Here is a 14,760-nt window from a genome sequence, read left to right on the forward strand (position 1 = left end):
TAACTTATTAAAGTGACAAGACCCCCTGCAATCAAAAGTGAAGGCCAAATCATGTCTCATTGCCTAAAGAGATCTAACGTACCTCCTCTTACTAGCTGTGTTCTTACATTTGAAACTTAAATTTGTTTCCTATTTTCTGAAGTTTATATAATAAAAAGTAAAAACAAAAAAAAAATTAAAAAAAGAAAGCAACAAAAGTTTGTTTTACTATTTCCTATACAAACTTTCAAATAATATTGAACAAAATGAAAATAGAAAACGTTTTCTCAAACTAAATAGCGTCTAAGTTTTGAGTTTAATGTTTTTATGAGATGGAATGCGGTCGAAAATGCCCCTCCATGCATAGCTTCCATTACATTTAACATTGAATTCAGTAAACTGAACTGACAAATTGTTTGAAATGTGGACGTATTTCATCCCACAAAATTTGAAAGGACAGTTTATGATGCTTATCACTTTGGAATCTTGGTAGCTTTATCCCAACCTTTGAAATCATGATTCAAGTGTACCAACATAGCTACCAGAAATACAATACACAACCATTTAGACAAGGAAAAACAACTAAAATTAACCAGTATTTTTTTCCAATTAAGTTTGTCAGATTCTAATGATTGATGAACAAGATAGGTATGTATGTACTATATATACTACCACTATCCAACAAGAAGAAAGAGACACTGGATGGAGATGTAAGAGTTGAGAGACAGCTTGCCATGTTTTGCTTCAATTTTAAAAGGAATGGGACAAAGGGTACCAAGGGAGTTCCAGAGAAAGTGGTGAGGATATTTTGGGATATTGAGGAAGAAAGATATTGACCCTTCATACGCTGCTTTGGATGCCAAATCCATGTAAACTTTTTCACGCAAAACAATGTTGTGGTTGAGGGAGGTTTCTTGCTCTTTTCCTTCATTTCTCCTTTCACTATAGCGTGCAGTGAGCAATTAACCTCCTCGTCATAAACAAAAGCACCCAAAACCATTACAAATTTAAACCATCATTCCCTCGTCGTTTTTTTATCCAATAACATTAACATAATGATGACAACAATTATATAATATAATCTCATATACGCATATCCTATAATGTTTAAATCATTACTACACATGATCAAGCTTCCGATTTCAGAACAACAATGTGAACAAAGACTTCACTGATATCAAACTGCTTTGAAGCCTTAGAATTAATCCAAATTAATCCTTTGCAAATAGATAAAAACAAAACCCAAAAAAAGGTAGAGAAAAAAAAAGAAAAAGTAAAAAAAAATGAAAGCCATACACCTCAAGGTTGGTAATAATACTTTTTTTTTCCTTTTTTTTTTGTGGATCTTCTTTCTTCTACTACTTAATTTACCTGTTTGAAATGGGGTTTGGACCACTTGGGACTTCATGTGCACTAGCATTGAAGATCCTGTTTTGAGATTGAGAGTGTTGAGAGTGCTCTCTCTTTGGAACATGAATGCTGCCTTTGCCAGTGTCTCCTAGTGCCATATCCTTCTTGGAATTTTGTTCACTTTCTTCTCTTGCTGAAGCAACTACTTTGGTGTTCCTCTTCTTGGCACCCTCTTTGTTAGATGTTGAAGGAGAAAAGTTATTGTGTTCTAGCATGGCCATAGTGAAGTGAGAAAGTAGGAGCAAAGAGAAGAAAATGGCCATGCAAGTGGAGAAGGAAGATGCTGTATCACCAGCCATGCAAAACAAAGGGCCTTATGAAAATCATCCAACAAGAAGCATAGCTAGCATGGTGATCATCAACAAAGTATGTGAATATGAAAATATGGTGAAATTTTTTTTGCAGCTCAAGGAGACAAGGTGACAAAGAGAAGGTAGATAATTGTTTTGGCGAAGATAGTGGGGGTTAATATTATATAATGAAAAAGGAAGTTTAGGTACATATAAAAGAGAGAAAGAGAAAGTCTTCTGAATATATATGAAAAGGGAAAGCGGGGATTGATGAAAATTTCTGCATGGTCATATTCAATTTCTTTGTGATGAGTGCCAATGTGATTGCAACAATGGCATTGGCATGATGACATCCAAATCTAAAGTAAACAAACTACACACACAGGTGGCACGACACATGAAGTGCCAAGTGGCATCTAATTAAACACAGTTGTTATTAGAGTTACCTTATTCAATATGTTATTAAAGTTAGATAATGACCCACGTAATTAAATTACTTGAAATAAGAAATTTTCTTAATTAATCCAAAATCATCAATTAACAAATAACAAAAACAAGACGTTAAAAAATCGCGAGATGTCCCACAAAATATAGGACGGTACGACTCGCGATTCTGCGCTGAGCCATTAATTTCTTTTTGACTTAACAATAATTTTTATTTTTCCTTCTGTAACTTTAATTTCGCCTTTTAATTTAAACTATTTCTCAACTTTTTAAGTTCTAATTGCGATATCGAATTCAGGTACCAAACATTTATTCTTACTCCCGTAAAAGAGTAAAAGTGTAAAACATCTTGAACAACTTCAAGTACTGCTATAATCATGTAAAAAGGAAATAGGATAGAGAACCAAGCACAGATTAGAAATTGTTGGAAGCAGAAACAAAGAAATAAATATCAATAAGCATTGACAAAACTGTATTTGCTCCTAATATCCCCTTCATTCTGGTCCATGAGAACTTCAATGTTGCCTAGCTTTGCCATGAACTGATCTATGGATCAGGATCCACATATTGGGTTGTAGCATCAGGATCCACATATGATCATGTTACATAAATAGTAAGTTATAATTAGTAACAATTTTCCTATCAAAAAGTTAGTAACAACTTCAATTTAAATTCTGAAGGAAATTGGAGCCAATAATGTATGTGGCTGTATGTAATAAATGCTTCATTTAGATTAAGGATTGGAGAAACTCAACCAATATGGACCATCCAAGTGGTATCCCTCGAACACATGTTACAATGCTTGCACAAGATACTGTCTTGGGGCAATTGTTCTTCATCTTTGCCTTTATATGGTCAATCACTAATTCAAACTCTCCGTGTCTCTTGCTTGCTTGTATTGTCCTCTCACTTCCATGATTACATCATGGTTGAAAAGAATAGAGGCATCGCATCCCTGTATTACTATTGCCAAGATGATGTGTAGTACTACAATAGAGAATCAAAATTAATGACATTGATATGAGAGAGTTGAAAATATTGTTATCTAACTTACACAGAGCAATCGGGGAAATGTAACCTTAGGAGACTAGTAGCTGAAGTCACCAAAAAAAGGAGACTAGTAGCTGAAGTGTATTCCTTTTGAATCCACTCATTCACTTTTCTGGATTCAAATTGTTAAGGGTGTTAACGGAAATGGCCTCATGTTTAACCCCGTTTGGCCACAGCTTGCAGAAAATTTTCCTTTGGTTAAAAAAATATTAGCCCACAATTATATAACTCAGCCTGACCTGGAGTAAAACATAGTGGTTTCTCATGAGCTAACTCAAACGGGCTAAACCGACCCAAATTTACAACTCTACTTTTAGGCAAACTACTGGATATAAAAATGATATCTACCATTTTGTGTAATAATGTAGACCTTTAAGTTGAATTGATTATTTTTGTAAGTAGCTAGAATACTTACACGGAGAACTATGTAACCAGCTATAATGAAGCTAAATTTCATACGCAACTGGTTAGTGTTTATGATCACAAAGGAAATGTCCTCAAAGAAATAGGAAGAGCGAAAGAGAAATTTTATTTATTTTGGTTGAGATTTGAGACCTTTATGAGGTCAGATGATTGATGTCTAGCATTATTCAAAAATATTATGAAAAGCCTTAATTATTTGTGTATTGGGTACCAAAGGGTCAAAGTGTTTATGTAAGTTAATTGTTTGTTTATATTCTGTTCTCTTTTTAACTTCAAAGGATTTGTCTTATTCTCTTGGATAAGCATCTCTACAACGTACAGTTAGTTGTGTTGAATCGTAATTAATAGCCAATCGTGGATTTATAGTCAAATTTCTCTTATTCTAAGCTTTTTCGTGAGAGCACAAGAGTCGGCGTTATCCACCTTTTCCAATAACAGTCCCATTGTCTTTTTATTTGTAGCATTTTTCAGAATTACTTTTTCTAGTGTCGTTGATTATGATGAGTATTAGATGGAAGAAACATTGATCGAGAACTATCCAAGAGATTGCCCAAGTTATAACCAATGGCTGAATCAGATGACACAGAATCTCTCAAAGCATCAAAGTTTCCCTGCACAGCAAGAAAGAAAACTAGAGTATAGAGGAGTGACAACTGAAGATGCTTGACTAAAGTGTTGAGTTCTCATTTACAATCACTTGTCACCCATTTCAATGCATTTTATTAACAGTTTTAGTCCATAGTGTCAACAAGCTAACCAATTAATAATAATATCAGTGAGTCTCACGAAGAAGTCACATATAATTTTATTTAATAAACTATATTTTTAATCTCTCATCAACTAATCAATGCTATTACTTGACAATAAAGATAAAAATTATAAAAAAAAAGCATAAGAACCAAAATAATTTAGAAAAAAAAACATTTAATCCTAAAATTTATGACATTATACTTTATGTAATAAGTAAAAACTTATTAAACAAATATTTTTATCAAAACTTATTTGTTATCTATCACGGGTGAAGATCTTTGGGGAGTGATTTGATCAGCCAAAATATTCCTACTTGCTTCTTAAATGAAACCAAGCCTGACCAGCCTCCCAACACTCATCCTTTTTCAATTTTCCTTTGAAATACTATAATAATATGGAATTAGAATGGTGAACCATACTTGAAAAGACTAAATATATTTGGAGAACTACTTTACAGTTAAGATATTAAAGAGTTATAACATATATGATTTCAGAAGGGAGGGACCAACTAGGAAATAGAAAAGATTCACATGCATTAAGCAGATGCCAGATACTCATACAGAGGAGCTTGGCGGTGCTATATAATCCCAAATGTTAAAGGGGATAAATACGAACAAAAGGCCATGCATGCTATGAAACAAAAAAAGAAATAAAAATAAAGAACATGGTATACTAGCAATCGATGTACGGTCATTATTAAGTTAACGATGGATTGCATTGGCCCGTGAACTATATTGGATAAGTTTTGAAGACCAACGGGCTACATGTTTTGTTGCACTATAGTCTATAGGCTTGCCAACCCCAATTGACTTCTTAATTTTAATATATCATCATAATTAGAGTATGTTTTTCTCATATTCATTTTGGTAGAACGGAATAAACGACGGATGCATTTTATTTTTATTATTACTTTATTGGCTTAAATCCCAGATCTTATTTAAGAAAATTAAGTTAAGCCAAAACACATATATCATGTACTGCATCCTCTCAAGCTACAAAAGTGTTATTTACTCAAATAACAAATTCGAAATCGAAATTCATCAATAGGCAGATACATTCCAAGAGATAGCATTATAAATGATTGAGTTATCAATCCAAATTAAATTTTAAATTTCTGCTTAGTGGATTGGTATGGAGCCGTGGACATAAATAAACCAAGAGTATAAAGAAACTTGAATTAATTAACATTTGTTTTATCATCCATTAGGATACAGTAACATTATTGAGTAGACAAAACATTAAAATAAAAGGCTTTTGGAGTACGCAAAAGGGTTACGTGCAACCTATAATAAAGATGAAACGCTGCAAAAGGACATCAGGTTTGGTAACTCAAACCAAAAAGAACGACAAGAAATACAGGATTCGATTCAATTTTTCTTTTATTTGGACCTAGCATAAACTAAACAGAGTTCGTGATTACTTTTTATTTTATTGTATGAAATTACAGAAACGGAGTAAGGGTTGGTTTAAAGTTTAAACTTAAAACAGTTTATCTGGCTTGCGTGGGAGTGATAGTGATTCGTTGATCAGGACTCAGTTGACTTTGTAAAGCAAGGACAGAATAAGGTTTCAGAAATTGTATTGATACAAAAAGTTTGTAGAAAAGTTACTATTATAATACTATTTAACAAAGAGATATTAGAATGGAATATATAATATTGTAAAAGATGTCATATGAATTCATTTCGGGAATAGTGAAGAAAAAGTTATTGTCATAAGTGTTATTTGGGTTGTTTAACTAAGATTTAGTATTCGGTATCATTTTATTTCAAAGTAGACCGATTTGGTAAGAAAATTAATTGAATATCAAATAAGAAATTTTATATACCACTTTGGAAAAAAAAAATAGGAATAGTGATTATCAAGCCCAAATACCTAAACTCAGTTCATAAAGTTTTTAAAAGGGATATTGTTATGTTATTGAACTGCTCACTTTCTCATTGGGGTCTCATTCATGCTCAGCCACGAGGCTAAAAAACCAAACCCGCTACAACTATTCTTCTATCAACTAACAACTACTGCATCGATCTTCCCCTAACCCCATATCTTCATGACTTATAGTAGTTTTCAATTCTGTATTTCTGAGTCAATCTCTGACCACTGTTGCATTCCATACTCATCTCTTCATGGTATTTATTATTGGACCTTTTCATTTCCTTATATGTTGACCTTCTTGTTTCTCAATATCAGATTATCTCTTCTTCCTTCAACTCTTCCCTCTTCTTTCAGAATGGCAACTGAAGGTGTTTAACTAAAGTGTTGTGTTCTCATTTTAGAGTTTCTCATCTCTCATTTTTTCACCCTTTTCGATGCTTCCTAGCAATATTCATATTCATGCAGCACATACCAACTCATCTCCAACGCATGCCTTGCCATGCAACCATCCATCCCTTCCATTTCACACGTACGTACACACACACACACACACCAAGAGAACCATAAAAGCCTTACTTTTACACTGCCTTCATCTACATCACTAGGAAGAACAACTTTTTGTCGCAACTTGAAACCAAACAATCCTCACTCTCTTGTCAAGTTTGTGAGTGTTTAAAAGTTGCAAAATAGAGCAACCCAAATGCCACAAATGACGAAGTTTTCAACTTTTGCAATTGCGTTCCTTTTGTGTTTTTCTTCTATGCTACTAGTCCTTGGTCAGGTCAACTCAGACAGTGAGAGCATTTTGAGATTGTTGTTGGAAGTGAAGAAATCTTTTGTGCAAGACCAACAAAATGTTCTGAGTGATTGGTCAGAGGATAACACAGACTATTGCAGTTGGAGAGGTGTGTCATGTGAATTGAACTCAAACTCAAACTCAATATCAAACACTTTAGATAGTGACTCGGTGCAAGTAGTAGTGGGTCTCAACCTTTCTGACTCGTCACTCACCGGGTCAATATCACCTTCACTCGGTCTCTTACAAAACCTGCTCCACCTTGATCTCTCCTCCAACAGCCTCATGGGTCCCATTCCACCTAACCTCTCTAAACTCACTTCATTGCAATCTTTGCTTCTCTTCTCCAACCAACTCACGGGTCACATTCCCACTGAGTTGGGCTCGCTCACGAGTCTCCGAGTCATGCGACTCGGTGACAATACACTAACGGGAAAGATTCCCGCGTCTCTTGGGAACCTGGTGAACTTAGTCAACCTCGGCTTGGCTTCCTGTGGACTCACCGGGTCGATTCCGAGGCGATTAGGTAAACTCAGTCTCTTGGAGAATCTGATTCTGCAGGACAACGAGTTGATGGGTCCGATTCCTACAGAGTTGGGGAACTGCTCAAGCCTCACCATCTTCACTGCAGCTAACAACAAACTCAACGGCTCAATCCCGAGTGAACTGGGTCAACTCAGTAATCTGCAAATTCTCAACTTTGCCAACAACAGCTTATCAGGGGAGATTCCGAGCCAACTCGGTGACGTGAGCCAACTCGTTTACATGAACTTCATGGGGAACCAGCTCGAGGGTGCTATTCCACCGTCTCTAGCTCAACTGGGTAATCTTCAAAATCTGGACTTGTCAACGAACAAGCTCAGTGGAGGAATCCCAGAGGAGTTAGGCAACATGGGTGAGTTAGCTTATTTGGTTCTGTCTGGTAACAACCTTAATTGTGTCATACCAAAGACCATATGTTCCAATGCAACAAGTTTGGAGCACTTGATGTTGTCAGAAAGTGGACTTCATGGTGATATTCCAGCTGAGTTGAGTCAGTGCCAGCAACTAAAGCAACTTGATTTGTCCAACAATGCACTCAATGGGTCCATAAATCTTGAGCTTTATGGGTTGCTGGGGCTAACTGATCTTTTGTTGAACAATAACAGCTTGGTTGGTTCCATCTCTCCCTTCATAGGGAACCTCAGTGGTTTGCAGACACTTGCTTTGTTTCACAACAATTTGCAAGGTGCTCTTCCAAGAGAGATTGGAATGCTTGGGAAGTTGGAAATTTTGTATCTTTATGATAATCAATTGTCAGAGGCTATACCTATGGAGATTGGTAATTGTTCTAGTTTGCAAATGGTTGATTTCTTTGGGAACCATTTCAGTGGAAAAATTCCCATCACTATTGGAAGGCTGAAAGAGTTGAACTTTCTTCACCTTAGACAGAATGAGCTTGTGGGTGAGATTCCAGCCACCTTGGGTAATTGTCACAAACTGAACATTCTTGATTTGGCTGACAATCAGCTCTCGGGTGCAATCCCCGCAACGTTTGGATTCCTCGAGGCGTTGCAACAGCTCATGCTCTACAACAATTCTCTTGAAGGTAACCTCCCTCACCAATTGATAAATGTAGCAAACTTGACCAGAGTGAATCTTTCAAAGAACAGATTGAATGGTAGTATTGCTGCATTGTGTAGCTCTCAATCATTTCTTTCTTTCGATGTTACCGAAAACGAGTTTGACGGTGAAATTCCTTCCCAAATGGGGAACTCACCCTCCCTTCAGAGGCTGAGATTGGGTAACAATAAATTCTCTGGTGAAATTCCAAGGACATTGGCAAAAATCCGTGAGCTGTCATTGTTGGACCTCTCAGGAAATTCACTCACTGGACCAATACCAGCTGAGCTTTCTTTGTGCAACAAATTGGCATATATTGATTTAAACAGCAATCTTCTTTTTGGACAAATACCATCATGGCTTGAAAAATTGCCCGAGTTGGGAGAGCTTAAGCTCTCCTCCAATAATTTTTCTGGGCCTCTTCCCTTAGGCCTATTCAAATGTTCCAAATTGCTAGTTCTCTCTCTAAATGATAACTCTCTGAATGGAAGTCTCCCATCTGATATTGGTGATCTTGCATACCTTAATGTCCTCAGACTTGACCACAACAAGTTTTCTGGACCTATCCCTCCGGAGATAGGTAAGTTGAGCAAGATTTATGAGCTCCGGCTCTCTAGAAATAACTTCAATGCTGAGATGCCACCTGAGATTGGAAAACTTCAAAATCTCCAAATCATTTTAGACCTCAGTTACAATAATCTCTCAGGCCAAATCCCATCTTCTGTTGGGACTCTGTTAAAGTTAGAAGCACTTGATCTTTCCCACAATCAACTCACTGGAGAAGTCCCACCACATATTGGGGAAATGAGCAGCTTGGGAAAGCTTGATCTCTCTTACAACAACCTTCAAGGAAAATTGGATAAGCAGTTCTCCCGCTGGCCAGACGAGGCATTTGAAGGAAACCTACAGCTTTGTGGAAGCCCTCTTGAGCGTTGCCGCCGTGATGATGCTTCTAGGAGTGCAGGCCTAAATGAGTCATTGGTAGCAATTATATCTTCCATTTCAACTTTAGCTGCAATTGCTCTTTTGATACTTGCGGTGAGAATCTTCTCCAAAAACAAGCAAGAATTTTGCTGGAAAGGCAGTGAAGTGAATTATGTTTACTCTTCCTCTTCATCACAAGCACAGAGAAGACCATTGTTCCAACTAAATGCTGCAGGAAAGAGGGATTTCAGATGGGAAGACATCATGGATGCCACGAACAACCTAAGTGATGACTTCATGATTGGTTCAGGAGGTTCAGGCAAAATCTACAAAGCTGAATTGGCCACTGGCGAGACGGTGGCTGTCAAGAAGATTTCATCGAAAGATGAATTTCTGTTAAACAAAAGCTTCATAAGAGAAGTCAAGACACTAGGGAGGATTAGGCATAGACATCTTGTGAAGCTAATAGGATATTGTACCAATAAAAACAAAGAAGCAGGTTGGAATTTGCTGATATATGAGTACATGGAGAATGGGAGTGTATGGAATTGGCTTCATGGGAAACCAGCCAAGGCAAACAAAGTAAAAAGGAGCATTGATTGGGAGACAAGGTTCAAAATTGCTGTGGGATTGGCTCAAGGAGTGGAGTACCTCCATCACGATTGTGTCCCAAGGATCATTCACAGGGACATCAAATCCAGCAACGTGTTGCTAGATACCAAAATGGAGGCACACTTGGGAGATTTTGGACTGGCAAAAGCACTAACTGAGAATTGTGACTCCAATACTGAGTCTAATTCTTGGTTTGCTGGCTCTTATGGCTACATAGCTCCAGGTAGTGATCAAACTGCTAGTTTGAATTGATTTTTATCTTACATTATTCTGCCTAATTTTTAACCACTGAACAAACTTGTTTAATATTGGCTTTATTTTCAGAGTATGCATACTCGCTACATGCAACAGAAAAAAGTGATGTTTACAGCATGGGAATAGTGCTTATGGAACTTGTTAGTGGTAAAATGCCAACAAATGATTTTTTTGGAGCTGAGATGGACATGGTGAGATGGGTGGAAATGCACATGGATATACATGGCTCTGCACGTGAGGAATTGATAGATCCTGAGCTGAAACCTCTTTTACCTGGCGAAGAGTTTGCTGCATTCCAAGTGCTTGAGATAGCCTTACAGTGCACAAAAACTACACCACAAGAGAGGCCATCTTCAAGGAAAGCATGTGATCGTCTCCTCCATGTATTCAACAACAGGACAGTGAACTTTGAGAAGATGAATTTGGATCATTACAAATGAATTTGTTTTCAGAGGATTGAAACAAATCCTAACATTATGGAAGATTTATGTCTACGATACCTTTCTATCACATTTTTAAGATTCATGTCTAAGATTTATGTCTACGATACCTTTCAAAAACAAATTACATGGGATAGCAAAAACCCCACAATCACAAGGCATCCTTTTAAAATCGCTGATAGGCTGTAATCAATATTTTGCAAATGCCTGGTCCCAAGGGATGTTTTATTCTCCAAAATAAACTGAAAGCATGCACACATTTGATAAGAGGTATTGGAGTCAAATATATCGTGATATAAAGTCAAGCAAATCGTCGGATTTAATCTTATTACCAATGAAGCCACATGGCCAGAACATTATCACTTACAACAATTTCACTGCTTTCAAAAGCATGTGCACAAAATAGTCTGATTAACAGCCTTACAAACATAGCACTATGAAATCAGAAAACAAAGGCAACAAGTTCAACATATTTCATGATTATTTTCACCAAATGCTACAATCCTTGAAGACAGGCATTAATCATCATCTCCATCTGCAATGCAATATCAAAAATAAATAAGAAGCAATAAGGTAATAAAATGACAATATAAAATCACCAAAGTAGATGACAACCCAAAAACATCATATCCAAAGCAATTCAATTAAGGAGCAGCTGGAAATCTTAAAACATTTGAAGCATAATTCGGCTGTTGATGAGAAACATGATTCGGAAATTACCATACTAAATTCTAAAAAGTCAAACAATTGAATGACAGAAAATAAAATTCTTGACTTTAAAAGCTAGAAGAGAATCAGTGACCAATAAGAACACAAGAAAAAATAAATGGACCACAAAACCCAACATAATAGCCCATAAAAATAATCAATAACACATGAAGCACATAAAATAATTCAATAACACAAAATGCATGAGAAGAATAGAATTTCTTGCTGGAGCAATCAACTCTCTGAAGCATCAGATGAGTCACATTACTTAGTGGGGCTGCTCACCAAAATTTCACCATGCATTACAATAAACTGTAAGTCATCCAATTGCATTAAAATTGTAGTAGCTTATGAGCAATCACAAGTTCAAAAACTGTGCAGTGTAGTGTTCCAATAAATCATCTATCAAGAAACAAACTAAATCTTCATCATCATTACCACAACATCCAAGTCACTAACTTAAAGGAATCATATTCTTCTAAATAGATAGCCACTGTTTCATATTGAACTACATCAATGGCAGTTCAAAATCACATTATTAAGTGATATTTATTCCAGTACTCATTGCTAACATTATCCTCCACTAATCTAATATTTTCAAATTCCATAGTAACTTAGGACCAAATGAAACAGTAACATCTTACTCAAGACACTCCAAACCGAAGAAAAGAGATACTGCATAAAACTACTAATCGAATTCTAACATTGACAAAAGGCATGTTCTTATGCAAAACTTCTCTCTTTCTCACCCAAATATCTAACAATCCACATCAACCATTCCTGCAGAGGCACCCTCTATCCTTTTTCTCCAAAATAGCCATTGCAAAGACCAATTCAGTTTCAGCTTCCTCACAACTTCAAAAAACTGTGTACAGTGTTCCAATAAACCACCCATCAAGAAACAAACAAAATCTTCATTAACATTTACCACAACATCCAAGCTACTATCACTTTAAAAAGAATCAAATTCTTATGCACAGAGAAAGCCACTATTTCACATGGAACAATATCACGGCAGTTCAAGCCACTACACTTGTACTCATCGCTCACATTATCCTCTTGAATCAAACATTTTCGAACACCTTAGTAACTTAGGACCAAATGAAACAGTAATATCTTCCTCAAAAGAGGTACTTCACAAAAATTGCTTATCCAATTCAACAACGACAGCGCCAAATTATCCTCCTAATTACTTACGGTTCCAGATTCCTCACAACTCTATATCGAGTAAAACCAAATTATTCATCATCCTAATCACTTAAAACATAAAGCAGAAGACTATGCAGCGTCTTTCGTTACATAGTTTGGATTGAAAAGAAAAGGGGAACCTATGTAACGTCTTTCGTTGGCGGCTTTGGCCTTTTCGAGCATCTTGTCGAGGTCTTGCTCCACTTGGGCCTCCCATTTGAGAAGCTGGTTCACAAATACCGCTCCCAACCCCATTCCGACCACGTGCTCCCACGGATCTACACGCGCCAAAAAAAATCATGAATCAGAAACGGAATTGAATTAGCGTTCGCGAGAAGAAGAAAAAAAAAAAGAGAAATAGATGGATAGATACGGCGCATGTAGGGGAGTTTGCGGAGAGCATTGGAGTACATCTGGGTTCCCAAACCCAACAACGCGCCGATCGCCGTCGCACTCAACATCTTTCTCTACCCTCTCACTAGATTCCACAAACTTCCTCTCAGAAACCAAACCTATTTCTTCAGGGAAAAAATAGTTTCGGGGGACGATGAAGTATTTTGCAGGGTATTAAAGGAAAGTTGTAATTTTTTTCGTCAAGTTTTTAAAAAATTTCATTTGATCTCTAAATTTTAAAAAATGAGTCAATTAAATCATTTTCGTCAATTGAAGTTCACGTCGTTAGCATTACAGATTTCGGCGGCTTTCATTTGCAAAAAGTATAGGTTTTAGTCGACACTACATTTATAATTATTTTAAAATGCAAGTGACTCATATATTTAACAAGAAACTGTTTCATTAATTTTAAATAATTATTTTACAAGAAACTCAATTTCTGTTACATCAATTTTAAATAACTTAATTAATTTTTTCTTTAATAAAATTTATTTAACTCACAAATATTATTTTTCTTTCTCATATATTTAACACAAAGTTAAATAACTCATGAACAATAATTATTAATATAAATCATTGTATAAATAATTCTTTAATTTTAAGTAACTCAAAATTGACACACCAAAATATATTTTTTTCTTATAAGCAACCCATTATATACATAATCGCAAACTAAGACAGTTAGGATTTTGCAAAATTAAAATATATTTTTCATTCTTATAAATATAAAAATATTTAAAATTCATTCTTATACAATTTTTAGTATGTTTTTTTTTTGTTTATTGTAAAATTAAAATATGTTGTTTTTGAATTTGGAGTAAGGTTCAAATAATTCAACCTACCTACATTATTTTTTTACATTGGTTATATACATAATTGAGATGAAAAACTATCATTGTATATTTAAATTTATCCAAACATATGTTTGGATTAAATAGTGAGATATTTCAATTTTACAAGAACCAATAATATACTAAAATTTTACACAAATAAATTTTGAATATTTTTATATTTAAAAGGGATGGAAATCATACTTTAATGTTTTTGTAATTGTGTAAACTTCAACATAAACTGAATTTAGTTAGTATCTAGTAGCTTCTATGTTACACATTTGTTATCTTATAAATACATATCCTTTCTCTTGTATCAATCTACATTGAATAATGAATTTTCTTGATCATGAGAGTTCTCTCTCTTTATCTAATCATGGCTCTCAATACTATGTTTTTGGACAATTCTTATTGTCATTTGTCTTAAAGGTCTAATTCCTAATTACCTACACAACATTATCACCGACAACTGTTATCAACAATTGGATTATTTTTTTTAATTACTAAGTAACTTTGCTTGTATATTTATTTTCTTTTACAAGGAAAAATTCTTATGTGATAAACGCCAACTCATTTAGAGTTTGCTTGAGATAGTTGTAAAAAAAAAATTATTTTAACAATTGATTATTGTTATAATCGATCGATTATAATCAAAATCAGTTTTTCTGAGCTGGTTTATAATCGATTATAATCAATTTGTCCACCTTTATAATCAATTTCTGCGCTGGATTATAATCGATTACAATTCACACTTCTATTTGAACCAAATTCTCGATGCTCCAAATGTTGTG

The 14,760-nt window shown here is 35.3% G+C and overlaps 3 protein-coding genes across 3 annotated transcripts; 1 reads left to right on the forward strand and 2 right to left on the reverse strand.

Moving 5' to 3' along the window:
- Positions 1-454: 454 nt before the first annotated feature.
- On the reverse strand, positions 455-1,990 carry LOC114421513 (CLAVATA3/ESR (CLE)-related protein TDIF-like). The gene is made up of 2 exons (XM_028387468.1): positions 1,351-1,990; positions 455-946 (listed from the first exon to the last, which is right to left on the reverse strand). Exons 1-2 carry the CDS (start codon positions 1,686-1,688, stop codon positions 922-924), a joined length of 363 nt encoding a protein of 120 aa, XP_028243269.1. The 5' UTR covers positions 1,689-1,990; the 3' UTR covers positions 455-921.
- Positions 1,991-6,262: 4,272 nt separating this feature from the next.
- LOC114421514 (LRR receptor-like serine/threonine-protein kinase GSO1) lies at positions 6,263-10,974 on the forward strand. Its single transcript, XM_028387470.1, has 2 exons — positions 6,263-10,378; positions 10,480-10,974. Exons 1-2 carry the CDS (start codon positions 6,922-6,924, stop codon positions 10,848-10,850), a joined length of 3,828 nt encoding a protein of 1,275 aa, XP_028243271.1. The 5' UTR covers positions 6,263-6,921; the 3' UTR covers positions 10,851-10,974.
- Positions 10,975-11,138: 164 nt separating this feature from the next.
- Positions 11,139-13,358, reverse strand: LOC114421515. The gene is made up of 3 exons (XM_028387471.1): positions 13,120-13,358; positions 12,887-13,024; positions 11,139-11,385 (listed from the first exon to the last, which is right to left on the reverse strand). Exons 1-3 carry the CDS (start codon positions 13,205-13,207, stop codon positions 11,369-11,371), a joined length of 243 nt encoding a protein of 80 aa, XP_028243272.1. The 5' UTR covers positions 13,208-13,358; the 3' UTR covers positions 11,139-11,368.
- Between the last annotated feature and the right edge of the window lie 1,402 nt (positions 13,359-14,760).

The sequence above is a fragment of the Glycine soja genome, chromosome 8 (genome assembly GCF_004193775.1).
Source record: "Glycine soja cultivar W05 chromosome 8, ASM419377v2, whole genome shotgun sequence".
NCBI lineage: Eukaryota > Viridiplantae > Streptophyta > Magnoliopsida > Fabales > Fabaceae > Glycine > Glycine soja.